The sequence below is a fragment of the Canis lupus genome, chromosome 25 (assembly GCF_048164855.1).
Source record: "Canis lupus baileyi chromosome 25, mCanLup2.hap1, whole genome shotgun sequence".
Classification (NCBI taxonomy): domain Eukaryota; kingdom Metazoa; phylum Chordata; class Mammalia; order Carnivora; family Canidae; genus Canis; species Canis lupus.
Genome location: NC_132862.1, coordinates 4,642,433 through 4,667,804, shown reverse-complemented (window position 1 = coordinate 4,667,804; position 25,372 = coordinate 4,642,433). Strand labels below are relative to the sequence as shown.

At 55.2% G+C, this 25,372-nt stretch overlaps 1 protein-coding gene across 5 annotated transcripts; it reads left to right on the top strand.

The window, feature by feature from the left end:
• On the top strand, positions 1–24,483 carry ASIC1 (acid sensing ion channel subunit 1). 5 transcript variants are annotated; one of them, XM_072797964.1, is made up of 12 exons: positions 1–137; positions 1,017–1,394; positions 2,005–2,200; positions 18,577–18,727; positions 19,353–19,480; positions 19,761–19,914; positions 20,305–20,361; positions 20,762–20,915; positions 21,352–21,443; positions 21,941–22,020; positions 22,108–22,212; positions 22,364–24,483. In XM_072797964.1, the coding sequence occupies exons 2-12, from the start codon at positions 1,033–1,035 to the stop codon at positions 22,466–22,468; spliced, it is 1,584 nt and encodes a 527-aa protein (XP_072654065.1). In that variant the 5' UTR covers positions 1–137; positions 1,017–1,032; the 3' UTR covers positions 22,469–24,483. The 5 variants fall into 5 exon arrangements, with proteins under 5 accessions (XP_072654065.1, XP_072654066.1, XP_072654067.1 ...); XM_072797965.1 differs by having other exon boundaries at positions 2–137; positions 19,764–19,914; XM_072797966.1 differs by lacking the exons at positions 1–137; positions 1,017–1,394; positions 2,005–2,200 and adding an exon at positions 15,076–15,954.
• Positions 24,484–25,372: the final 889 nt, after the last annotated feature.

Below are 25,372 nucleotides of genomic sequence, written 5' to 3'. Positions count from 1 at the left end.
CCCTGCAGGGCTGTGCGCGGCGCCCCGCGGGCTCCCGCTCCGGGCCATGAGCCCCTCCGCCGCCCGGCGCTGAGCCCGCGTCCGGCCCCGCGCCCCAGGACCCGCCGCCGCCTGCCGGGTGCCCGAAGCCCCCCCAGGTGGGTCTCCGATGCCCCCGCCTCGGGCTGCGGGACTCCCCAGCGCCCCGAAGCCAGGACTTTCCTCCCCTCCGCTTCCCCCGGCGGCCGGGGCGGCGCGGTGGCTGGGGAGGGGGGCGGGGGCCGCGCAGGGGACCGGGCCGCGTCGAGGAGCTGGACTGGAGGGGGGCTGCGTCCGGGGCGGGGACAGCTGCTGTCAGAGGGAACCGCGCCCCCCTATGCGTCCACCTCGGGCTGCCCCCCTCCCCCCACCCCCGCCCCCACCCCCACCCCCCACCCCAAACGTGCACACACACAGCCCGCGCCGCCGTTGGGAGAACTGGAGCCGCCCGCAGGTGAGGACTCGGGCCGGGCCCCCCGCCTCCCCGCCTCCCCGGGGTGGGGGGGGCGGTTAGCCCCGGTTTCGCTTCCCCGGGTGAAAGCCCAGTCCTGGGGACACCCGTGGCCAGAAGCTCCTGCCCCCCCTCCCCGGGGTCTGTCCATCTGGGGGAGTCTTCGTCTCCAGGATGGGGCGGACATTCCTGTCCCAGACTGACCCCACATCTGGAGGGAACTCCTGTGCCTGCCTGTGGAAATATTGGGACTTCCTCTCGCTCTCGGATGACTACATCTGGGGTCTCCCCTGGCCTGGGAAGCTTCCCTGGGAGAGCATTCTCTTGGCCTGAGCTGACCCCAGAGCCCCTGCATTCGGAGGAACCCTCCTCTAGGAGGGTGTCCCTTGGCCAGCCACCTCTGGGCTCACACAGAGGGAAGTCTTCTGCCCCAGAGGCGGTGACCTCTGGTGATAGGGATTCCCAAGGGACACATTTGCAGCCCCCCGCCCCGCCCCCCATGTGTACTCTCACCGCAGGACTCTAACAGACTACCCATCTTCCCCAGGATCCCCTGGGCCAGGATGGAACTGAAGGCCGAGGAGGAGGAGGTGGGAGGCGTCCAGCCGGTGAGCATCCAGGCCTTCGCCAGCAGCTCCACGCTGCACGGCCTGGCCCACATCTTCTCCTACGAACGGCTGTCTCTGAAGCGGGCGCTCTGGGCCCTATGCTTCCTGGGCTCACTGGCTGTGCTGCTGTGTGTGTGCACCGAGCGGGTGCAGTACTACTTCCACTACCACCACGTCACCAAGCTCGATGAGGTGGCTGCCTCCCAGCTCACCTTCCCCGCCGTCACGCTGTGCAATCTCAACGAGTTCCGCTTTAGCCAAGTCTCCAAGAATGACCTGTACCACGCTGGGGAGCTGCTGGCCCTGCTCAACAACAGGTGGGCGGCTCCCACCCATCCTCGGCTCGCTGGAGTTGCATGCATCCCAGCTCCTAGTTATTCCCATCGGGGTGCTTGCCTTTCTAAACCCACCATAGAGCCCAGACCACCCTGTCCTCCAGGCTCCCCAGACCTGCCACTCACAGCAAAGGAATTGGAGCACTGCTGAGCATGCAGTGCAGGGCACCCAATCTCTGATCCCAGCATAGTCCCAGCCTGAGCTGTGAGACATCAGTACCCTCTCTAGAGTGACCTTTGTCACCCTCCTGCCCCTGTGTCTTGATCTTCTTCTCCTTACTTGAGGGATGGGGGCAGACCATCTTTACCGGGTAGAGACTGTAATATAAAAGATAGCTCCTGCCTTGATCTCTCTGCCCTCCCCTCCCTTACCCATGCAGCCACTGCAGACCCTATTGTCTTCTCAGACCCCATGGGGCAGGTCCTCTGGACACACCTAGTTCTCCTGTGCCTGTGCCCAGGCCTGATCTCCAGGGCTAACTCTGCCCCCTGCCACCCCCACCCCAACCCCAGTTGGGTTTGGGGTTCTAGAGGCCAAATGGAGGCAGGGACGAAAAATGCTGATCCATTCGCTGCTCACCCTGGGCTCCAGGTATGAGATACCGGACACACAGATGGCAGATGAGAAGCAGCTGGAGATACTGCAGGACAAGGCCAACTTCCGCAGCTTCAAGCCCAAGCCCTTCAACATGCGGGAGTTCTACGACCGCGCAGGGCACGACATTCGAGACATGCTGCTCTCCTGCCACTTCCGTGGGGAGGTCTGCAGCGCTGAAGACTTCAAGGTGGTGAGTGAGTCCCCTGGTGTGGGGTCCGCCGAGTCAGGCCTGAGGAGGAGGAGGAGGAGGAGGAGGAGGAAGAGAAAGAGGAAGAGGAGATTAGGAGCCCTGGGGCCTCTGTCAAGCTTGCTACTCCGGGAGAGGAAGCTGAGTGTCCCTGGGGTTTGCTTCTGTCAGGAGGGATCTTAGTTCAGTACAGGGGCTCATTTGCTCTGTGGGAGGGCCTGAGCATCAGCCTTGTGTCCACGGCGACAGGAAAGAGAGCCCACAGTGCACAGCACACACAGGCGGACATACCCACACAGAGTCTGGCATGACCCCAACCCCATCAAGCTTACCTTTTGGGCTACAGGTGTCAGACCTGGACGTGGTGGTGGGTAAGCTGCAGCCTTGTTACTAGAAATGAGGTCTGAGGACCATCACCTGGAAGATTGAAAGAACTGCAGGACTTAGCCACCGCACTTTCCAGACCTACTGAATCAGAATTTGCATTTTGACAGGTGATTTGAACTTAAGTTTGAGAAGCACCATGAAACATAGGAAGTGAGGGAAGCTTTCTCTTAAATAGCTAGACAGGTAATTCTCTCTGTGCCACACACCCCCTCCACACACACACACACACACACGCATACACACGCATACTCTCTGATTGGGTTCCTCCCCTTGTCAGCAAGAGCCAGTGTCTGAGGAAGGAGAGGTTATTTGGGGTACAAAGTCATGGCTGAACTGGAGGCTTCCTTTGCTTCTTTTTTTTTTTTTTTCCTCATCTCTTTGCTTCTGAAAATGGAGATGCCCCACAGTCCCACACAGCACTCCCCGCAGGTGGGGTTGCCTCAAAGTGAGCATCCCAGGGAGGGTTAGAAGTGACTTGCATCTCACGTGCCAGGTGATCCTGGGCAAGTCATACAGGTTCCTGAGAGGTTACAACTAGACAGAGGCTGGAACGGGACCAGAGGACCTGAAGCCATAGGTGAAAAATGACACCAGATGAGAGAACGATGCTTGTAACTCTTCAGAACGCTTTGTAGGCTCTCGTGCAATCCCCTGGATAAACAGCCATATTATCTCTATTTTGCAAATGTGCAAACTGAGACAGAACAATAGGATGAGTCCCGGGTTATTGACAGGTTCAGGATTAGAACTCATATCTTGTAAAGTTCCAACGTAGTATGCTCTTTTTATTACTACTGCCAACCCTGGAGTCGTGATGTCCACTTCCAATTCTGGTCATTGCTCTTTGAAAACCCAGTCTCTCTAGGATCCCCTTCCTATCCATGCCTGCCTCTAATGCTCTGCTCTCAGAGACTCCCTTTTCTCCCTTTCCCATTTCTCTCCTACTTGCTTGCATCCTCCTAGCATTATGGGAGCATGAACTGCACTTGTTTCTGTAGAAATATTGGAGCCATGGTCATCCTTGTTTTTTCCTGCTGAGGTTACAGAAGAATTCCCACCTCTTTAAGCCCTGCTCTGCAGACCAGTTTTATGGGCCTTTGTCAGTCCTGCCAGACGAAGGTTACATGCCCATACTCCTTGCTGAGCCAAGCTGATGGGGAGCATAGGGTGATGCCTTAACCACTTCCTTCTTTTCCTTTCTCAAAACAGGGAAGTCCTGGATTCTCCAGAACCTGAGACCAAAGGGTTCCCAGGCTCACCAATTATGTACCCATGAGTAGTAGAAGTTAGGTGAGGGTGAAAGGCAGAGAGCCGTCCTCCTCTGCAACATACCCAATATATAGCAGAAGGGACCAGCAAGAAAGAGAAAACCCAGTAGCTTGGATGGTTTGTAGTATTGAATGAAGGGCTAAGAAGGCATAACATGGGGATACAGTTAGTCTATAAAAAGTCTTCAGTTGAGGCTCCGTTTGTCCCTCATGTCCGGAAGGATTCCAAGTGGTGATTGCTATGACATGTTAAGGTTCATGAAAATGGAGATACAGAAATGTGATTGGTCCATGTTATCTGAGGGGACAATTCTAAGTGTCAGATGGTGATATGACTGGTTCACAAAGTTCTGGAGCAATTGGAATTCTTGTTCTTGCTTGGGGTTGGGGTGGGAGGAGATATGAGAGCTGATAGCCTGCAGTCCCAGCCCTGGCTCTTCTTGGTTCTGGGTTGCTGGGGAAGACCAGGTTTTTGATGTTTCTGAGCCCATGTCAAAGACCTGACTCTGCGTCTGGCTGCACCCAAACCTCTCAGCGCCTCCTTCTACCCTGTCTCACTGACCTCCTTGCTCACTGTTTCTGTGTCCGGAGCTCTCCCACTTCTGCCCATAGGGATGTTCCTACACAGATGGGAGCTTGGCTGTGAGTCCATGTCTGACATCTCCCGAGGGGAAGTGAGGGGCTGCGGCGCTCTCCTCCAGGTCCCTGGTACTTAGGGGCGTAGACACTCCTTGCCCGAAGCTCTGCGGACTTTGGTCTAATAGTTAACATCTCCTCTCCATCCTTGCCATTCTCTGCTAGGTCGAGAGATATGTATCTAGCCCCTGGACAGTTGTGGCACTGAAGAAAACATTTGCCTCTTGGGTCAGAGCTTAGGAGAGACCATCTTGGCATCTTCTGCTGCCTTGAAACAGAAACCTAGAGTCCAAGCCCTGGTTCAGAGATTTTGCAAAATACAGTGTGCACAGGTACATGTGAACTCCTCTGCAGGTTTCCAGGGGCCAAGCTCATCCAACAGTGAGAACCCTGCTCATAGAGGACAGTTCAGGAGGTATAAGGGCATACTCTGGTCCCTCAGAGACCCTGGTCCCTCTAGCAGGGATCTGCAGTGACAAGTGTTCCCCTCAGATGTCTTCAGAATCCAGCTTAACTGCAGCAGATGGACTGGTGGTCACAGTGTTTGACTGGGTCTACCCGCCCCCCCCCCCCCCCCCCCCCGCAGCTGTAGCTGAGTCAGCTTGGGAGAGTGAGGATAAATATGGGGAACCTGGGTTAATCTGGGAGAAACTAGTTTGGGACTGAGGAGGCTGAGGGTGGACCGTAGTGGTTCTCTCCTGAGCTACCAAAAGAGGAAGCTACCAAAGACCCACTGTCAAGGACCCCTCTTCCCTGGCCAACGCTGCTTTTCCTTTGAGGTGGGATGTTTGGTTGCCGGGGCAACGGGGTCTGAGGCTCTGCTCTCCCACCCCACCTCAAGGCCAGTCAGGCCAAGGCAGGGCAGGGGTTCCTGGAGGGGGACAGGGGCGCAGCTGTCCGCCGTTGTCTGGGTGGGGGCCGGAGGGAGTGAGCACAGCCGCAGCTGGTGCCAGCCTCCAGCTGCACCTTATCTGTCCCTGGCAGTGGGAGCTCCTATGTGGCTGGAATGCTGAGCAGCGCCAAGGGGAGGGGGCTGGCAGATGGCTGCCCAGTCAGCCCTATGCCATCCCCCTCCTCCAGCTGAGACCCAGAGCCTCTGCCTGGGGCAGAGAGAGAAGGGAATTCATTTCTGGGCCCTGGAAGAGAAGGAAGGGGAGGGTAGAAAATGGAAATCTTGGGGGTGGGCATGCAGTGGAGATGGTATTCTCTCTCTTGGGGGGTAGAATTGGGGGACAAGGGATTGGGGGACATGAATCCTTGAGGTGGCCTACAGGAGTGTCCCCACCCCCCCACCCCCTGCCCAGGTCCCTGGAGTAGAGACAGGAATTCCCCCAGAGAGATGGACTAAGGAGGAGGGGTGGGACAGAAATCCCCTTAAGGTCTGGAGGGGGCAGGACTCTTCTGGAGCTCCTAGAGGGGTTAGAAGGTGATAGAAGTGGGTGTAGGTGGGTGATCCTGAGACCTGGAGAGGGGAGGGAGAGGCCATCTTAAAGCCAGCTGAACCGGGCCTGGCAGGTGCCAGAGACAACTTCCTTATCCCCACCTTAGCTCTGCCCCTCACGCCCACGCACCCTAGCTTACCTCGCCCCCCTCCCACCCCGAGCAGCTCAGACCAGGAGTCCCTGGGGAGAGCCCAGCCCCACTACCCGGGTGTGTTCCCTCCAGCTAGCAGGGAGTGGAGGGGCTTCTGCACGAAAAGGCTGCCCAGACTGCGACAGAGGGAAGGAGGGTCCTGAGCACCACCACCCCCCACCCTCCCCACCCAGGGGCGGACCCTACGCGTCTTTGTGTGTGTGTGTTCGTGGGGGGCCGGCAGCGGCAAGGGGAACCTGCAGACGTTGCAGCGGGACAGGAGAGAGGCTGGAGTGGAGAGGTTAACTTTGGAGGAGGGCATTCCTTCCAGCCTTACCCTTCCTTTCTCTCCCTCCCTCCCTTCAAAGTGCTAGAGGTTGGAGGGAGGAGGCTGGAGTGGAGCTGGTCGCAAGAATACGGGGGACCCTGGTTCGGGTCTCCCCCTCTCTCCCTTTCTGTCTCTCTCTCAGATGCATATACACACAAACCTCCTTTGGATAACGTAGCTTCCTCTCTCACCTCCTCTCCCTCTCCTTCCTTCCTCCCCTGCCGTTCTGGACTCCACCCCTCTCCCAGACTGCAGTTAGCTAAGAGGCTACTCTAAGTTAATTGATCTCCCGGCTGCTGGCTAAAGTAATAGGGAATTGATGTAAGTAACTAAGTGCCTCTGGGGGCAGAGTGGGAAGTGCAAGGGTGGGGAGGAGGAGTGCTTCCAAGCCAGGGGCCTTTCTCCTGCCCCGGCCTGCCGGCCTGCCCAAAGCTCAACGGCATGGTCACTGCTGCACCTGGTGTGCATCCAAGAAGCAGGGGTGAGGCCTGCAGAGAGGCCCACGTTTCTGCTGTGGGTGGAGGTGGCTTCTGAGCATGCTTCAACTTTGTGGAAGGCACTTGCAGTGCTGGGGGGAGGGGAGATGAGTCGGTCTGAGGTGGCGGCTCCGGCAACTTCTACCCTCTGGCTGAGAACCTTCCAGTCAGGATGCTTGTGTGGGGATTCTGGGAGGCAAACGTGGAAAGCAGAGAGCAAGACTGAGAAGTGGTACCTAGTTCTGGCGGAGGATGAGGCTGGGCACCGGGACCCCTCGGTTCTATTTTAGGCATAGTTTCATCTGGCTCCATTTCTCAGCTTCTAGGCACAATTTCCTGTGAGGAAAGGAGGCTCTAAGTAGATGGCTAAATTACTTTGCCAAGAGGCAGCCCCTCCTTCAGCCTCTGGGACTCTCTTGGCTGAGCCCACGCTGGCCCATGCATGGAACGGACGCGCGGCGCTGACTTCCCTGGACACGTGGATCAGACACCTTCCTCGTGGAAGATTTTAACATGAGCACGAAACAGCTGTGTGTTCACCTGGAGGGGAGGTTCCCTTAAGAAACCACAAGGACAGAGACTCTGAGGCCCCCAGGCTCTCCGGGGCTACTCCCCAAGGTAGAGGGAGGGCAAGTGGCGGATTTCTGGGCTACTGTGAGTTCTTGGAAAGGAAACCCTTTCTCATCCCTTTCTCATCCGTCTCATCCGCACTCCCTAGACGAGGCTGCAGTCCCCGGGGCCCTGGGAGGTTGGGCTGTATGGCTTAGTGCTGTGTGTCTCTAATTGATGCGTCACATCATCGAGCCAGGCTGGGGACATCCCGGGGGTGAGACCGCTGCAGTGGCCTTACCATGGACAGCAGCCAACTCAGCCTTCCTGTGCCGGTGCCACACTCACTCCAAGTGTGCAAGCACGCAGGTGCACCTCGGTGGGGGTGTCTCGGAATGGAGGACGTAGATTAGGGCGTGAAGTGGATGTCTGTGGATGTGCCTGGGGGCACTCGCAGCTCTCTTAGTGCAATTGTGGGAGGGAGCTCGTGCACAGACAAACCTTTGGTCACATGCAGAGCACATACCAGCAAAATTAATCATCTCTTCCAGTCGAGCTTTGCAGTTTACAAATTCCCTTTATTTTAGCTCCTGATCCTCATAATTCTGGGAGGCAGGCAGATATTAATATCTTCACTTGAGAGATGAGGAAACTGAGGCTCAGCGATGTTAGGTGACTTGGCTGAGGTCACACAGCCGGTGCATGCCAGAGTGGGACCTTGACTTCAGATCTTCTAAGTCCAGGTTCTTTGTGTGTGACTGTAGGAGTGGGCCTTGTGGAGCAAGGGGAGCAGGGTGTCTGGCTCCCCACTTGCCATGCTCTCTCAAGAAGCAGGAGGCAGGAAGGAAAAGAAAAGGTGCAAAGGAGAAGGAACCCCAGACTTAGGCTGGCGACACCAAGTCTTTTGACTCCTCTGCCTTTCCATTGTGCCATTTGGCCAAATCCCAGCTTTGCAAGGTAGACCCGCCACTGGCTTTCCTCAGGTGGCTCCAGGGCAGCCAAGCTCTGCCAGAGGAGGTCACACAACAAGCCAGCTTGAAATCGCTTTGTGCTCATGATCAACATCCTGAAATGGGCATGCAGTGCCGCCAAGCAACCCCGCTGTGTTTTCCGGGTCACCTTGCTCATCCCAATGACTCCTTCAAGCTTCTCTGCTCATCTCAGCCACCCTTCCTAGCCCCCCCTTGCACCCTCGGCAGATGACTTTGCTTCCTGCTTCACCAAGAAGATAGAAGGGACATCTGGGTGGCTTAATGGGTTAAGCATCTGCCTTTGGCTCAGGTCATGATCCTGGCATCCTGGGATTGAGCCCGCATTGAGCCCCCGCATGGCTTCAGGCTCCCAGCTCAGTGGGGAGTCTGCTTCTCCCTCTCCCCCTTCCTCTGCTCCTGCTCTCTCTCTCTCATGCTCTCTCTCTCTTATACTCTCTGCTGTCTCTCTCTCAAATAAATAAAATCTTTTTTTTTTTTTTTAAAGAAGCCTCGGCCAAAAAAAAAAAAGAAGAAGAAGCCTCGACCAAGATCTCCCCCTTCCCATTGGGGAACATCCCTCTTATCTAGGCTGAAATCTCAACCTATTATTTTTTAAAGATTTTTAATTTTTATTTATTCGTAAAAGACAGAGAGAGAGGCAGAGACGCAGACAGAGGGAGAAGCAGGCTCCATGCTGGGAGCCCGATGCAGGACTCGATCCCAGGACTCGATCCCAGGACTCCAGGATTGTGCCCTGGGCCAAAGGCAGGCGCTAAACCGCTGAGCCACCCAGGGATCCCCTCAACCTATTCTTTCCAACCGATCTCCTTCTTCCAGTATAGGAATTTCACCCTAAAGATTTGCCTCTCCCTCAGCTATGGTCAGTCTCTCCCCTCTCCAGGGGAATCTACCTGTTGACACATGAAGCATGCTGAAGATTCTCCCATCTTGAAATATGTAGCTACAATGACAGCTAACATTTATCGAGCACTTACTATGTATCAGGGTTGAGGTTAAGATAAAAACCAAAAACCAAAGGTCTCTCAACTCCGTGGCTTGAGCTCCAGCTCCCACACTCTCTCTGCTTCCTTTCTCAGATAAAATTCGGAAAAGTAATGTATATATTCCACTGTCTCCATCTTCTCATCTCAAACTCATGCTCCAATCCACTTCAGGCTGCCTTCTGTCCACTCCCAGCACTCCACCAAAACTAAGAGCTGAGGCCACCAGCGACCTCCACGTGGCCAGAACCTGCAAACATTTTTTTTATCCTTAATTTCTCAATAACATTCAAAATGGTTGACCACCTTCCCCTTTTTAAACTTTCCTGGGGGGATCCCTGGGTGGTGCAGCGGTTTGGCGCCTGCCTTTGGCCCGGGGCGCGATCCTGGAGACCGGGGATTGTCTCTGGGATCGAATCCCACGTCGGGTTCCCTGCATGGAGCCTGCTTCTCCCTCTGCCTGTGTCTCTGCCTCTCTGTCTCTCTCTGTGTGACTATCATGAATAAATAAATAAAATCTTTAAAAAAAAATAAATAAATAAACTTTCCTGGGGCGCCTGGGTGGCTCAATGGGTTAACCGTCCAACTCTTGATTTCAGCTCAGGTCATGATCTCAGGGTCATGAGACAGTTCCACGTGCAGTGGGGAGTCTCCTTGAAATTCTCTCTTTCCCTCTCCCTCTGCCCCTACCCTTAACCCCTCTCACTGCACATACTCTGTCTCTTAAAAAAAAAGAGGAAAAAAACTGTAAAACATTTGTAATACCCCAGAAAGTACCTTTGGGCCCCTTCCTAGTCAATGCTACCACACAAGAGTTAACCACTATTCTGACTTCTGGTGGTGCAGATACGTTCCACCTGTTCTTGAAGTTCCTAGAGTATATGTATTCTCCAGACAGTACCCACACTTTTGTGTCTGTCTTCTTTTGCTCATGATATTGTCTGTGAGATTGTTTTGTTTTGTGTGGTGGTAGCACTTTGTCAATGCTGTGTAGTACTCATTATGTAAATATGCCAAAATGTATTTATCCAGTCTACTCTTGCTAGACATTTGGGTTGTTACTAGTTTTTTGGCTATTGGAAGTAAAGCCACCATGAACGTTCTTGTTTATGTTTTTTGGTTGTCCTATGTAACTGGGAGCTGTGGTTAAGTCACAGGTTGGGACTCTGTTTGGCTTTGGTGGATATTGATCCATCTAGGCTTGCTCTCTTTCTCTTTCTTTTGACTTCCTATTCTATTCTTGGGCCATCTCTTCTTCACTCATGTCAGCATCTAGACCTTGGCAGGTGCCAGATGTGTGCTTCAGCCTGGCTGTCTTCAGCCTCTGTGCTAATGGCCAATCTCCCTGTTCACATCTCCACTTGGATGACCTGAGGCTCAAAAAACCCAGTATGTGTAAAGCCAAATTCATCATCTTATCTCCCAAACTAGTCCTTTCCTTGTGTTCCTGGCCCAGTAAACCACCCCACCATTCAGCCACTTATGCAAACTAGGAAGCATCCCTGACACTCCATCTCCCTCATCTCCCTTAATAGGATCTGCTATTGATGCCTCCTAAACATCTCCACCCTATCACCCTGCTCCAAGCCAGTCCACTACTCACTCCTTGTCTCACCTGACCTTGTGAGGTTTCCTGACAGGTCTTCCAGCACCCCTCTGGCTGTTCCAGTAGACAAATCCAAATTTTTCAAAATACTGCTCTGATCACTTGAAGTCCTCCCACGGTGTGCCTCCCATTGTCCTTGGACAAGAATCTTTGCTGTGGAGACACCTGGATGGCTCAGCATCTGCCTTCAGCTCAGGGTGTGATCCCGGGGTCCAGGATTGAGTCCCACATCAGGCTCCCTGCATGGAGTCTGCTTCTCCCTCTGCCTCTGTCTCTGCCTTTCTCTCTGTGTCTCTCATTAAAAAAATCTTAAAAAAAAAAATCTTCACTGTGGCCTGCAAGATCCTGAGGGGTCTGGGTCCTGCCTGTTTCTTCAGCCTGTTCTTACCCTGCTCTGGATGTCCAGTTATATCCTCCTCCTCTGAGCTCTCCCCCCACCCCACCCAAGGTCTTCAGGGCCTTTGCATAACTCTTCTCTCTGGAATACTCTTCCCCTGCCCCACCTCATACAGACCTAATTACTCTTTATTCTTCAGATCACAATTCAAACACACACACAGAGAAACCTACTTTGATTCCCTGGGCTGTGTCAGAACCTCCTGTCACTCACTCCCAAATTATGTTTCATAGCCCTGATCATGATTCGCAAGTAAGTATTTACTTTTGCAATTTTTAGAAAATGGTATCTGTCTCCCCCAGTTAGACAGTAAGCTCCACACGGGCAGGATCCTGGTTCATCATATATTCTTAATGTGTCCTCAGCCCATAAACACTCAGTGACTATTTGATGAATAAATGAAAGAATGAAGGAGGAAGGGATTTAGAGGGGGATGGTCTAATTCTAGTCTCATGCCCACCACTTGCTCTCCATGAAACTTGAACAGGTCACTGTGCCTCGGTTTCCTCATCTGTCAAATGAGGGTAAAGTTACTCAAACCCTTTTGCTAGGCTGTATAAGGATCCCTGAGATATCTACTGAGAAGCCTGAAACATTCTACAAGTGTTGGCAGGGGGGTGGGGGGGTTATTTCTATCTATCTATCTATCTATCTATCTATCATCTATCTATCTATTTATTTATTTATTTTTGTGAGGGGGTTTTAGAAAGAGATGCAGAGAAAGTCAGAAACCACTGAGTTGCCACACACAGTTTAAGAGTGATACTGGGTAGGGATTGACATGGGGAAGGGTTGCATCCTTGGACAGAATGTACAGAATTGGTTTGTTGTTCTGCGCGTATGTCTACTTGGCCACTTCTCCTGGGGCCTCTGTTTGTGCTGCTTGATACTCTCCTTATGTGCCATTACTGTGAAATATTCGGATTTATCTATTGGAACAAGATGAGGCAGGAGGAAATGTTAGAGGAGGGAGGAAATGCGGTTGGTGTGTGTGTGTGTGTGTGTGTGTGTGTGTTTGTTGCCCCACAAGGGAGCTGTGTGTAGTGCTGTGTAGGTGTGCAGTGTGGGTCTTTATGTTGGTGTGGGGGAAGAATTGTCCCGCCATACCCGGATTGGCTGTCCTCTAAAGCCACTGGGTGTGCATGTCCCCCCTCTCTGGTGAAGCCCCAGGATAGAAGCATCCCCTCCCTTAGCCTCTTCCCTCTGGAAGTCTAATCTCCTTCCCCTTCCAGGAAGTCTGAAGGAGGGGCATAATGCCCTCTAGTGGGTGTGGAACGCATGGGCAGCTGCAGCTTCCCCACCTCCCACCCAGGCCTAGAACTTAATTTACCTCTGAAACATCCTGAGGATGTGCAAAGCCCTCTGAGAGCTGAGGTCTGATGGGGGGTGGGGGGGTGGAGAGCAAATGCACACAGGACCAGAAACAGAAGAGGAACCCCTGAGTTCATACAGAAGAAGCCTGAGGACAACAGCTGAAGGTGTGTGGTGGGGGGTTCTCTCTCTCCTCATCTCTGCAGTGGACTCTGAAGTTGCCCTGGGTCTTCCTGGTCTTTCTCAGTTCTGGTTTCCTTCACATGGTCACTGAGTCTTGCTCTTTCATTCTCACAGTCTCTGTCGTCAAGGAGCTCTTGGTTACTACTCAAGCCTGAAGGGACTTGAGCAGGATGGGACCCTTTGTTCTGTTTGCTGGGTGGGTACTACCTATGCCCTGTGCAGTCAGGGAAGGAAGGCTTCTTGGAGGAGGTGATGTGTGAGTAAGGTCTTGAAAAATGAGGAGAAATTCTCCGGATGGAATCCGAGGAAGGCACAGAGCTGTGAATGAGCCTAGGGGATCTACAGAATAGGAGAAGGGCACGCTGGCTGGGCGCTGGACTGCTGTGGAGGGTGGGGGAAGGGGAAGGAGAGCTGGAAGGGAAATTGCCAAGGCTTCATATAGCTTTTCCTGAGATGGAGGTGATTTTACCAAGAGGCACTGGTGACTGAAGAAGGTCTCTGTGCAGGAGAATGGTCAGAATTATAGAAGGTGAGGAGAAACTGTGGGGAGGCGGGGAGTTAGGGGGTCAGGTGGAAGGCTGATGTTTAGGCAAAAGAGATGAGGCCAGTCTGAGGGCAATGGTGAAAGGATGGAGAGGGGCCAGATCTCAACGGCTGCTCTTCCCCTGGGGCCTCTGTGTCCCTGGCAGCAAAGTTGAGGCCAGAGGTCCCACATCAGTCAGTGCCACTGAACTTGGCATCTTGCCTGCCATCCCTAACACCCTCCAGGGTCCCTGCATGCAAATGGAGAAGGGAAGAGGTGTTGGAGCAGGGAGGGAGGGGGGAGGGGGGAAGAGAATAGGGAGGGGGTCTGGGGCTGTGGATGGTTAAGGAATGGCAAGGCCCAAGTAGACTCATCGGACCCCCACTGCTTTGTTTCTGATCCTGCAGAGGAAGGGTTAACCTGCTTCCCCTCCCTCCCTCCCTTCCACTCCTCCCCTCAGGTCACCTTCTAGGCCCTGGAGACTTGACTGATGGCTCAAGTTCCTCAATCAGTGGCCCTGAGTAATCAGAGCACACAGTGGGGCCAGGGGCCTGGGGTCAGAGAATGGTAAACTGGGAGCAAGGGGAGCCTCAGAGACTAAGGTGCTGGGGCTGAGGGTTTGGGGGGCACCCCAGGTTGATCCCCGAGGCTCTCCACCTGACCTGGGAGATTGCCCTGATCTCATTTCTTCTGCCTCCTGGACAGAATTCCTCGAACTCCTCTCCTGGACCACTGAGGGGTGGGCAAGCTAGGAGGGGGAGTGGTGATCTGCCTGGAAGCTTTTCAGTGGCAAGAGACTGGGTCCCTCCCTGCCCCCCCTCCTGGTGCCGGGAACTGGCCATAAATGAGTCTGTGGTCAGTGAGAGACCTCTGCTAATGGAACCTGGGCTGCCCCCCAAGCCACAGAAGGGAAAGGTGGAGGAGGAGAAAGTGACCTAAGTACAGCTCAGCACGGGGCGGGGGGGGGGGGGGGGGGTTGTTGGGGGGCATGTAGGGGTGGTGCTGACTTGAAGCTCTGCCAGGGTCAGGGGAGGGAGGGGAAGATAAATGGGGTTGGGGACTGGCTGGAGGGAAACTGGAGGTCAAGGCAATGATTGCAGGGGAATTAAGGGTTCAGGAAGTCACCGGGTAAATTGGGGTTAGGGCAGTGACAGGAAGGGAACTGGGGTCTTAGGAGTATATTGGGAGAAGGTGGGGGCATGATCATTGGAATAATTGGGGAGATTATGACTCAGGGGCAGTCAAGGAGGAATGAGAGTTCTGAGAGAGAGAGAGCCGAGAGAGTGCAGAGGCTCTTATGTCTCAGGGGAATGGCTGCACCAGTGAGAATGGAGGCGAGGACCCAGAACTGGGGTAGGAAGGTGGAGGGAGATGCTGAAGAGCAGATGAGAGGGTGACGGGCAGTTTGAATGTCATGGGGGAGGGGCAGGGGCTGTTGCTGTGAGCTGTGGGAGCAAAGGAGTCTCACCTGGAGCCCCGAGGCTTTTCCAGGGCTTCCACTGTCTTCAACCCTCTCTGTCCTGCTGGAGCTGGTAGCCGGAAAGGGGCTGTGGCCCGCCTCCTCTCCATCTGGCTCCCTTTCCCGCTGCCATCCATTATTCATCAGCCCAGGCGCCCGCCCTCCCAGGCAGGGCAGGCAGGTCCTCCTCTCCTCCCCGCCCCGCCCAGGCTCAGCCACACCGCCGCCGAGCAGCCACACGGCCGCCGAGCAGCCACACCGCCGCCGAGCAACCACACTGCCGCCCAGGCCGGGGCAGGCGGGCGGACGGAGGAAGAACGGAGCCTCGGACACCTGCGGAGGCGCGGGGTGGCTGGCCCTGCTGGTCCCTGCCTGAGAGCACATCTGCCTCTCGTTTCTCCTGCCAATCCCCCAGTGGAAGGCCCTGAAGAAGATGCCCATCCAGATCTTCTGCTCTGTGTCATTCTCCTCTGGAGAGGAGGCCCCAGGGCCCTTGGGAGATGCTTGGGGTCCCCACCAGCGGCGGCAGCGGGACAACTCAGAATCAGAAGAGGAGGAAGAAGAGAAGGAACAGGAGGCAGTGAGGAAGGAGGCTAGAGAGGAGGATTCGCCCATGGATCTGGTGGCCTTTGCCAACAGCTGTACCCTGCATGGCGCCAGCCACATCTTCGTGGAGGGAGGTCCGGGGCCGAGGCAGGCCCTGTGGGCAGTGGCCTTTGTCTTGGCATTGGGCGCCTTCCTGTGCCAGGTGGGGGACCGCGTCGCCTATTACCTCAGCTACCCGCACGTGACTCTGCTAGATGAGGTGGCCACCACGGAGCTGGCCTTCCCGGCAGTCACCCTCTGCAACACGAATGCCGTGCGCCTGTCCCAGCTCAGCTACCCCGACTTGCTCTACCTGGCCCCCATGCTGGGGCTGGATGAAAGTGATGACCCTGGGGTGCCTCTTGCCCCACCGGGGCCGGAGGCCTTCTCTGGGGAGCCCTTTAACCTGCATCGCTTCTACAATCGCTCCTGCCACCGGCTGGAGGACATGCTGCTCGATTGCTCCTACTGCGGGGGGCCCTGTGGCCCTCACAACTTCTCGGTGGTGAGTGGGGGCCCATGCCTGACACAGCACCCCAAGGGTGTCCGCCACGGCTTACCCTGAGCATCACCTCCTGGGACTGGGGCTGGTGGCCATCCTGCCTCTCCTCCACCTCACCTGAGCCACCCACCCTTCCCAACAGGACTCAGGGAGGCCCAGCTTGCCCTGGGGCTGGGGCTGGGCTGCTGTTTTCAGGTCTGTACTGGTACCGCTCTTCATGTTAGAATCTGGAAATACATCTGTGCTGATTGGTAATTAGTTGCTGCCTGGAGGCCCCCAGGGTCTCCCTGAATATTCTCCAGCATCTCCAGCCCTTCCCCAGATCTCCTTGTGATCCAGCAGGGCCTAGAACCTTACTGTGTCTCTGAGGTCATACTTTGCTCTGCTGGTGGGTACCTAGACCTGGCCTTAAAAATTTTGACTGTGACCCCTGGGCTGGAGCCAGAGCAGATGTCACCTGGTCTCTGGAAATGCAGGAGAAGGGTGTGGAATGCAAGTGGAGGGGTGAGGACAGTCCCTGACTCCACCCCACCACAGCCTTCTCAGCAGTGACTAAAGCCGGGACTTCAGTGCATCCTCACTTGGTCTTTCAGTGCTCCTTCTACAGGGTGTGTGTGTGTGTGTGTGTGTGTGTGTCTGTCTGTCTGTCTGTCTGAGGGAGAATAACAATCCTCCTCTAAATCTTCTCCCTCCCCCAGGTCTAAGTAATCAGGAATCCTCTTCCCTGGGAAAGTCCTGTGGCAGGGTCAGCCTCCTGCTTGCCCTCCCATTCTGGAGTCTAGGGCCTTCCTTGCTGAGAGACCAAGTAGCACCCCATCCCCTACCCAGTTCAGCTTCCCCTTCTGTCTGGCCTGATTCCTTTTGTGCCCCGTCCCGATGCCAGATGCCAGGCCTTCCCTTCCCACACATCTATCCCCTCAGCCCTCCACCTCCTCCCTGGCACAGGAGCAGGTGGGTGTCGTCATATAAGTGCATCATGGGCCAGCTGCAGACAGAGATCAGGAGGTTTATGGCCACTGGGCCTCAGGGAGGTCAGGAAATAAAGGAACATGAGATAAGAAAGGAGTCAACCTGGCTTCCTCTAGACCAAAAGGTAGAGCAGACACTTCTCACACAGAACCACCAGGTGGCAGCAGTGGCCCACAGGTCCCCTGCACAGCTCTCAGCCCAAGTAAGCCAGCGCTCTCAGCCCCCCACTTTCCCAGACAGAGGGGTAGGCATGGGTGTGTGTTGGGAGCCTGTGACCGAATGCCACGACACCTCATAGTGGTGGGACGACGAGTCCTTGGAGTTCTCTCTCAACTTCATCTGTGGACTTTGCCCTTTCTTTTCTGGATGGGGAAGAGGATCTTCTAGGAAGGGGGAAAGGGAACATTTAGGACTCTATTTCCTAGTAACCCCCACACCCCTGACTTCTCTGGTCTGGCCTGACACTGTCTCTCTCTTTCTCTGGCATATGTGTGTACTTAACCTTCTAACTCACTTTGTGGATTTTGTTGCCATCAAGCAGTAGGAAAAGTACACTCACCTCATTTTTTGTGGGAACCTGGAAACATTCAGAGAAACTGTGGGAAGAGGGCCACAAAGAATTGCTTCACTCTTCTCTTTGTGGCTATGTCATCAGGGCCTTGATAAGGGCTGCTCTGAGGCATGGAATAGGAAGACTGCCCCCAAAGCTGAGAGCTCCTCTGAGGCCCCCTCAGTTCTGCACAAGTGTTGCCAAGCATGCCATGCCCTGGATGCTCAGTACCAAATCCTGGGGGAGGAGGTACTGGTGCTTGGATGAGCATGGTCCTTGGGATGGCAACTGGGTCAGTTTTCAGGTTCTGGTGATGATGGGACAATGATGGACACAAAGGGCTAATGGCTGGGGGTGGGGGGAATTAACCTTGGGGAGAGCAGGATTTCAGATGCCTGGGGCAAAATCCAGAAGAGAAGATATATCTCAGAAGCCCTAGGAACTTGGGGCTGAGGAGAGGGTCCTTAGGAGGGACCAGGAGTATGGCAGTGATGGGATCCTGGTGATGGAGGTATATTTGTCAGGGTCCTCCCAGGACTGCCATTCAGATAGTTTAATTGAAAAGACTTGAACAAAGGGACTGTTTATAGAGCTGTGGGCAGAGTAAAGGAAACTGCCTGAAGGGGCCTGAGGCACTTCGTGATAGTGGGAAAATTGTCACATAAAGGCTAGAGGGGCACAGGGAAGTGGCAGGACTTTGCAGGGAGGCCTCCTGGTGGGATCTGCAGTCTCAATGGGTCTAAACTACTGCCAGAGCATTCTCAGAGGCGTGAGGGGTGGGGAAGGATGAAAACCCTGATCTCCCCTCCTTCTGCTCTCTGATCCCTCTCTGATAAGCTCCCATTGGCCACACCCACCCCGAAGCCTGTCCAAGTGGCAAAGGAGCACGGGCAGTGCACCCCACAGGGATCAGCTTTCTAGGGCGCACATCAGGGCAAAGGAAGGCAGAGAATGGGTGGGAAGGAGGACAAATGGAGAAAGTGCTGCACAGAAGGGATCGTTCCAGAAGTGTGTTGAGATTACAGCAGCTGAGGGGTCTGGGAACAGCCCTTGGTAGGTAGAGGGTGCTGGCAGGACTCTCAGGCTCTCCACTCTGCCCTCACCAGGTCTTCACACGATATGGAAAGTGCTATACATTCAACTCGGGCCGAGATGGGCGTCCACGGCTGAAGACCATGAAGGGTGGGACTGGCAATGGGCTGGAGATCATGCTGGACATCCAGCAGGATGAGTACCTGCCTGTATGGGGAGAGACTGGTATGTCACTTCTCTCAGGGGCCCCTTCCCATGGCCCTAGCCATCAGCCTCCACCAGGGGACTCCTGAGATCCATTGTGGGACCTGAGACAGGACTTGGCCCTCCTCCCTTCCTCCCAGCATCTTGCCATCTCCATCTCCGACTCTACCTGACTGCCACCCTCACAGTTCCCTGGCTCCCCCTTCCTGGCTCAGTTACTCTCCAAGGTAACCAGCCGTCGCTTTCCATCAGTGGCCGCCACTCACTCTATAAATAACTCCCTCTCTTCTTGGGCTGCCTGCCGTCAGTCTGGTCTCGAGGGACCTTGGGGCTGAGAGAGATAGGAAGAAGGGAGACAGGGAGGGGGAGAAATAAAGAGTGTCTGGGAAAGAATTTGAAACCGCAAGATGCATACCCAGAGCCCGGTAAGAAACGCATGTAGGATGTGGTGTTCATCAGGGCAGCGTGGAGCTAGTGAACCCAAAAGGAGGCTGGGAATGGGCTAGGACCCCCCAGAGACTAACCCCTCCCCCAGTCCCAGTGTGCACTGTGCTCACCCCTAGGAAAGGCAGCATGGCCCCAGCTCTGAATGAGGTTAGGGAGTCAGAAGCCCTCCCAATACACCCCCTGCTCCTCATTCCCATAGATGAGACGTCCTTCGAAGCAGGCATCAAAGTGCAGATCCACAGTCAGGATGAACCTCCCTTCATCGACCAGCTGGGCTTTGGTGTGGCCCCAGGGTTCCAGACCTTTGTGTCCTGCCAGGAGCAGCGGGTGAGAGGGCCACGGGAGGGTGGTCCCAGGGGGTGTGTATTGAGGGGTCGAGACGGAGTGGTGGGTAATCAATACAGGAGGGACAGGTGAGCTAGGGCCTGGGGGCTGATCTGACTAGTGAGAAGCATGAATGAACAGGAGTGCTCTGCAAACTCTGAGACCCTCAGAGTCTGTGGAGGGACAGGGAGCAAGGCTCCTGAGTTCTGCATCTTGTCAGAGAAGTCCATCAAGGTGACTCGGGGAGAAGTCCCCACACCCCCCAGCTCCCCGGCTCTCCCAGCAGCTCATCTACCTGCCCCCGCCCTGGGGCACCTGCAAAGCTGTTACCATGGACTCGGATTTCTTCGACTCCTACAGCATTACTGCCTGCCGCATCGACTGTGAGACACGCTACCTGGTGGAGAACTGTAACTGCCGCATGGTGCATATGCCAGGTCAGGCCCCAAAGCTCCAAACACAATCTTGGAGCCCCTCAGCCTGCATTGCCCCTCACCAGCTCCCCATCAACCTTCTGCCAACATGGAAGCAAGATTAAATGGCTTTTCTGCACCCCAGTTCTAGCCCCATTCCATACTCACATGGCTCTTGTCCCTCTAACCTCAATTCCCACCTGTACCCATAAAAATGTGTGGGAAGGGGTCCAGGAGGGATGGACTGTGGGGTGGGTGGTGTGTGGTCACCTTCAGGACATACTGGGGGCTGGCTAGTCCTGCCTTCCCACCCACTCCCATCTTCCAGTTTCTAGGCGCTTGGTACCACCACCATCATCACCACAAGACCCCTTTAATCTCCATCCTGCACCACTGTCTTTTCTCCTCTGTTAGGGGATGCCCCATACTGCACTCCAGAACAGTACAAGGAGTGTGCGGATCCTGCTCTGGGTGAGCACCCCTGTCTTGGGGCAGTCTGGGGGAAGGAAGGAGCCACATGCATAGGGGTTTTAGGCCAAGCTCCCAGATCAGGCTTCGCTTGGAATCTCTTGTGTCTGACTTAAGCAAGGCTGGGAATAATATCTCTAGAGGCCCCCATGCCCTTACCCTCTCTCATTAGCACCTCATCTGGTTGACCCTCGAGGGCCCCAATGAGATATAGGACTAAGAAATACCCATGGGGAGGCTGGGTGAGGATCAGCACAGGGCAGACACAGGGCTCGGGTAAGAACAGGTCAGAAAAAGAGAAAGGGGCCTAGGTTTCCTTCGGACAGGGCCAGGATGTTCGTGTTGGGAAGGAGCTGGCCGAAGGGCACCACTCAACTGGTGCCTCTCGCCTGGTCGGGCACAGACTTCCTGGTGGAGAAGGACCAGGAGTACTGTGTGTGTGAAATGCCCTGCAACCTGACCCGCTATGGCAAGGAGCTGTCCATGGTCAAGATCCCCAGCAAAGCGTCAGCCAAGTACCTGGCCAAGAAGTTCAACAAATCTGAGCAGTACATAGGGTAAGGGCTCTGGCTGTGCAGGGCAGGGCCCTTGGGCTGGGACTGTAGAGGGTGTGAGTGGGCTTTGAGGGGCCGGTAGACAGGAGGAGATTGAGATGAAAAGGGGAAGGCAACCAAAGTGTCTGGGATGGGCATGGGGGGCAGATCAAGCTGGAACAATGGAAGCACCTCTCTTTCCTCCTTGCATCATTCTGTATCTTCATCCTCACTGCTGTAACTGGGAACAACCCCATGCTTGCCAGTGTGCAGAGCATCTTTTCATTTTTGCCATCACATTTAATCCTCATGACAGTTCTACACTGAGGGTACCCCCACCAACATCTCATTTAATGGGTATGGAGACAGATTCAGAGAGGGTAACTTGCTAAGGTTACCTGGTCAGTGAGGGACAGAGATGTGACTTGAACCCAGGTCTCCTCCCCCAACCCCTTTGCAGGGAGAACATCCTGGTGCTGGACATTTTCTTTGAAGTCCTCAACTATGAGACTATTGAGCAGAAGAAGGCCTATGAAATTGCAGGGCTCCTGGGTGAGCTGCTCATGGCACTGTCCCCTTCCCATGCCATGGGCATGGTGTGACATCCTACCGCCCAAAGCAGGCTGCCTGCCTCGGTCCCACAAGTTCCTTTGTCCCCTGCCATTCCCCCCCCTCCCGGGGCCTTTCCCCAAACTATGTTGTCTTGGTGGGAGGAGGGGATGAACCTTCTCTTAGGGCAAAGTGGAAGAGACAGGCCCGTGGGTATGAATGGGGGACTATTTGATAAGCCTCTGAAAATTCACCCAGAGAATGAATGTTGGGGTATTTGATATTTTCTGAATACCTGTTCGCTTTAGAAAAGTAGAAAAAATGCAGAAAAACATAGAGAAGAAAATAAGAACCCCACCAGAATTGCTCTGTGCTCCTTTTATACAAAGGCGGTCGATCTTTTTGCAAATGCGACTTGCCTGCCCCTGTCCCAGGGAGCTCTGCTGCTTCCACGGTGTCCTGACACCTCTGACCTCCCCATGCCCTCCCCACTCCTGCAGGTGACATTGGGGGCCAGATGGGGCTGTTTATTGGGGCCAGCATCCTCACAGTACTGGAGCTCTTCGACTACGCCTATGAGGTAAGCGGGGGCGGGGCGCTGGGGCGGGGCCACCGGAGGGGCGGCGGTCCTGCCCGTCTAACCTCTCGCCACCCACCTCTGTCCCAGGTTATTAAACACAAGCTGTGCCGAAGAGGAAAGTGCCAGAAGGAGGCCAAAAGGAGCAGCGCGGACAAGGGTGTGGCCCTTAGCCTGGATGACGTCAAAAGACATGTGAGGGAGCGAGACAGAGGTGCCCTCCAGTCCCGCCCCTACCCCCAGCCCCAGCCCCACGCACCCCCCCCCCCTTCTCTGCCTCTCCCACGCCCCAGCACCACCTGTGGCCCTTCTGATAACCAGTCCCTGTCCTGTGCCGTTCCCCTAGAACCCGTGTGAGAGCCTCCGGGGCCACCCTGCCGGGATGACGTATGCTGCCAACATCCTACCTCACCATCCGGCCCGAGGCACTTTTGAGGACTTTACCTGCTGAGCCCCGCAGGCCACTGTACCAAAGGCCTAGGTGGGGAGGGCTAGGAGAGTAAGGGGGCCCTCAGCTGCGACCCCCCCACATCTGCCCTGGGGACTCACTCCCCCCTCCCAAGGTAGTCTCCCACTCCTGGGCAGTCTTTTCCTCTGGTCTGCAGAGGAAGGAATCTTGACCATAGAGCCCTCTCCCTGCCTCTACCCCATTCTTTTTATTTTTACCGAAACTAATCTTAAAAAAACTAAACTAAACTAAAAAGAGAGAATGGGGCAGGTGACCTCAGGCTGCCCCTCTCTGTTCCATGCTGCCTCCCCCAGCTCCCAGCCTGAATTCTGTCTGTCTGGCTGTCTGTCATCTGAGTGTCCACCTACATTCTGCTGCCACCAGTCACCAAAGCCCCTCCCAGTGGGGGGTGGAGGGGATCCTTGGGGTCTGGAATTTGGCCCCAAACCAGAGAATGTACCTTGAAGGGGAGGGCTAGTGGGGGGGGGGCTTCCCCAGCCTTAAGAGACCCTCTCAGCCCAGTGACCCCCCCCAACCCCAAGTCTCCAGGCAGGAACTAAGACTCTAGTCCCCATCCCCACCCCCTTACATGTGAAGTCTCTAGGGAGTTGGGGATGGGGGATTACCTGAAGAAGTGGATGATGGGGAGGAGATGTGTCCCTGGTGCTGTAGGCCACATCCTGATATCTGTAAGTTTACCCCCACCCCAGAACTGCTGGAGAGAAATCCCAAGAGGTAGCACTCCTCTACCATCCCACGAAAGATCCAGCTGGTTGGCTTCCAGCTCAGGGAGAGGGGCACTGGTGCCTAACCTCACTGGTCCCTCTCCCCGGGGCCCCTGCAGAGGGCCACATCCATAAATTTTCTTATGGAACTCTCCCAAGTCCTCTTCCCCAACTTCATTTGCTTCTCTCAACAACCTCATCTGCATTTTCTATTTCTATATGATACAGACTCTATATTGCTATATCTCTGTATATACTTTCCCCTAACTCTGTCTGTCTCTACCCCCATCCCCTCTTGTCTCTAAGAACCATCTTCCCACCCAAAGTTCCCCTTTCTGTGTTTCTACTCCCTCCCTGGTCTCTGAATGCCTTCGCCTGTATAAAGAGTTGGACTTTCTCCCCTGGTGTCTGTACTGTGTACACACATCCCTCTGAGAAGCACAAGGAGACGACACGCGCATTGTAACCTTCGCACTGTCTCGGTGGCGACATAAAGGAAGCTGTGAATCACAAGCTCTGCCTCTTTCTGGCCTCACCCTCTCCCCCCAATCCCGGGCACCCTACGCCCTCCCTGTAGCCTTAACATTCCCTCCCCTGTTCCACCATCCCAATGCCCTTTGCCTGGCTGACTGTGGCCTCCCCCAAGAAGGGGTAGTTACAGACAGAGCCCCCCACCTAGGGAGTGGAGATCTGCTCTGCACACTAAGCCAAGGGTATCAGACACAAGGGGAACTGTGGATTGGTGACTCTTGTAGCTGGAACAGCGGCATGCAGACTAGCAGAAGTTGAGGTCCTCAGTCAGTGACCTTTCCTTTCTTCTGGGTGCCCAGCCTCCTTTCCTCACCTAATACCCAAGCCCATCACTTGTATTTTCTGGTGAGGTATGGTTTGGTAATGGTGGGAAAAATACAGGCGTAGAGTAGTTGAAAGCTCTGCTGTTCTGTCCCTTCCTTCCTATCTTAATGAGAAACAAGTGAGGTAGAGGGCCCGTCGTGCCGCCTCCCCCAGGCACTCCTCCTAGGCCAGAGGCCTACCCCTTCCCAGGCCTTCTCTACCCAGCTGTCTCTTGGTTTCCAACCCCAGAACAGGACTTTGGCAGGTCACCTGTACATTGGCCTGGTGCTGGAGAGTGAAGCTATGGGATTTTCGGGAACTCTTGGTTCCTAGAAATTCCTTGGAGATCAGACCTCTCCAAAGGGAAGCAAGGCCAAGGGGTGTGCACCGGATGGGGAACAGCAGGCAGGGCTATGGGTGACGCATGCCTCTGGTCTAATAAACTGGGTTTCAACCATCTCTTTGGTGTCGTTCTTCTCTTCGAGAGTATTTAGGTCTCCCACGAAGTGCCTCCAGCTGAGCTTAGCTTGGGGCCAAAGAATCGTGGAGAAGTCAGGAGGCTCAAGCAAGGAGACCCTCCCTGGTCCTCCTGGGATGGGGCCCGACTGACCATCGCAGTAGGAAATGGTTTCCACTACTGGGCAGGGAAAGGGGGAGAGAGGTCAAAGGCAAGAGAAGTCCTAAAGAGAAGTCCTGGCACAAAGGATTCTTCGGGGGAGGGGGCAGGGTTAAAATCCAAACTAAAATCCGGAAGCAGGTTGGGTTTTTTAAGGTCAGGGAGAGAGTTGGGTTCAAATTCTGGTGTGAGGTAGCTACGGAGGCATTGTGTCTGCAGAATGAGCCCTGGGCCGTGAGCCAGAAGACCTGGGCTCTGAGCTCTGGCGTTCCTGCTAACTTGCTGGTTGGTCTTTGCCAACTCACTCACTAAGGTCGGCTTTCCGGTTTGTAAAATGGAATAAGCGGTGCATTCTCCTCTTCGGCTCCCCAGGCTTACGGCAGTAGGAAGGAAACGAAAAGACAAAGCGCTTTGGAAAGTTAGACCTCCTGAGCCTGCACGCGCAGGTCCCCCATCCCGACGCGGTCCTCAAAGCCCGGGGCCTCGGCGTCCTCCCGTCGGCCTGGGGGCGCCCGCTCACGCGGCCTCTCTATCCCGCAGTTCTTCTCGATGGCCTCCGCTCCCGGACCGCGAAGACGGGAGGGAGTGGTCAGCACGCCTTTTCCGCTGGCCACCCCCCCTCTAGCCCGCAGTCTCGCTGCCCCGAGCCTCCCGCGCCGGCCGGCCGGCCGGGCGGACAGGCGGGCGCGCGGGGGGCGCGCGGGGGGCGGGGGGAGTTCCGGTTCCGGTTCT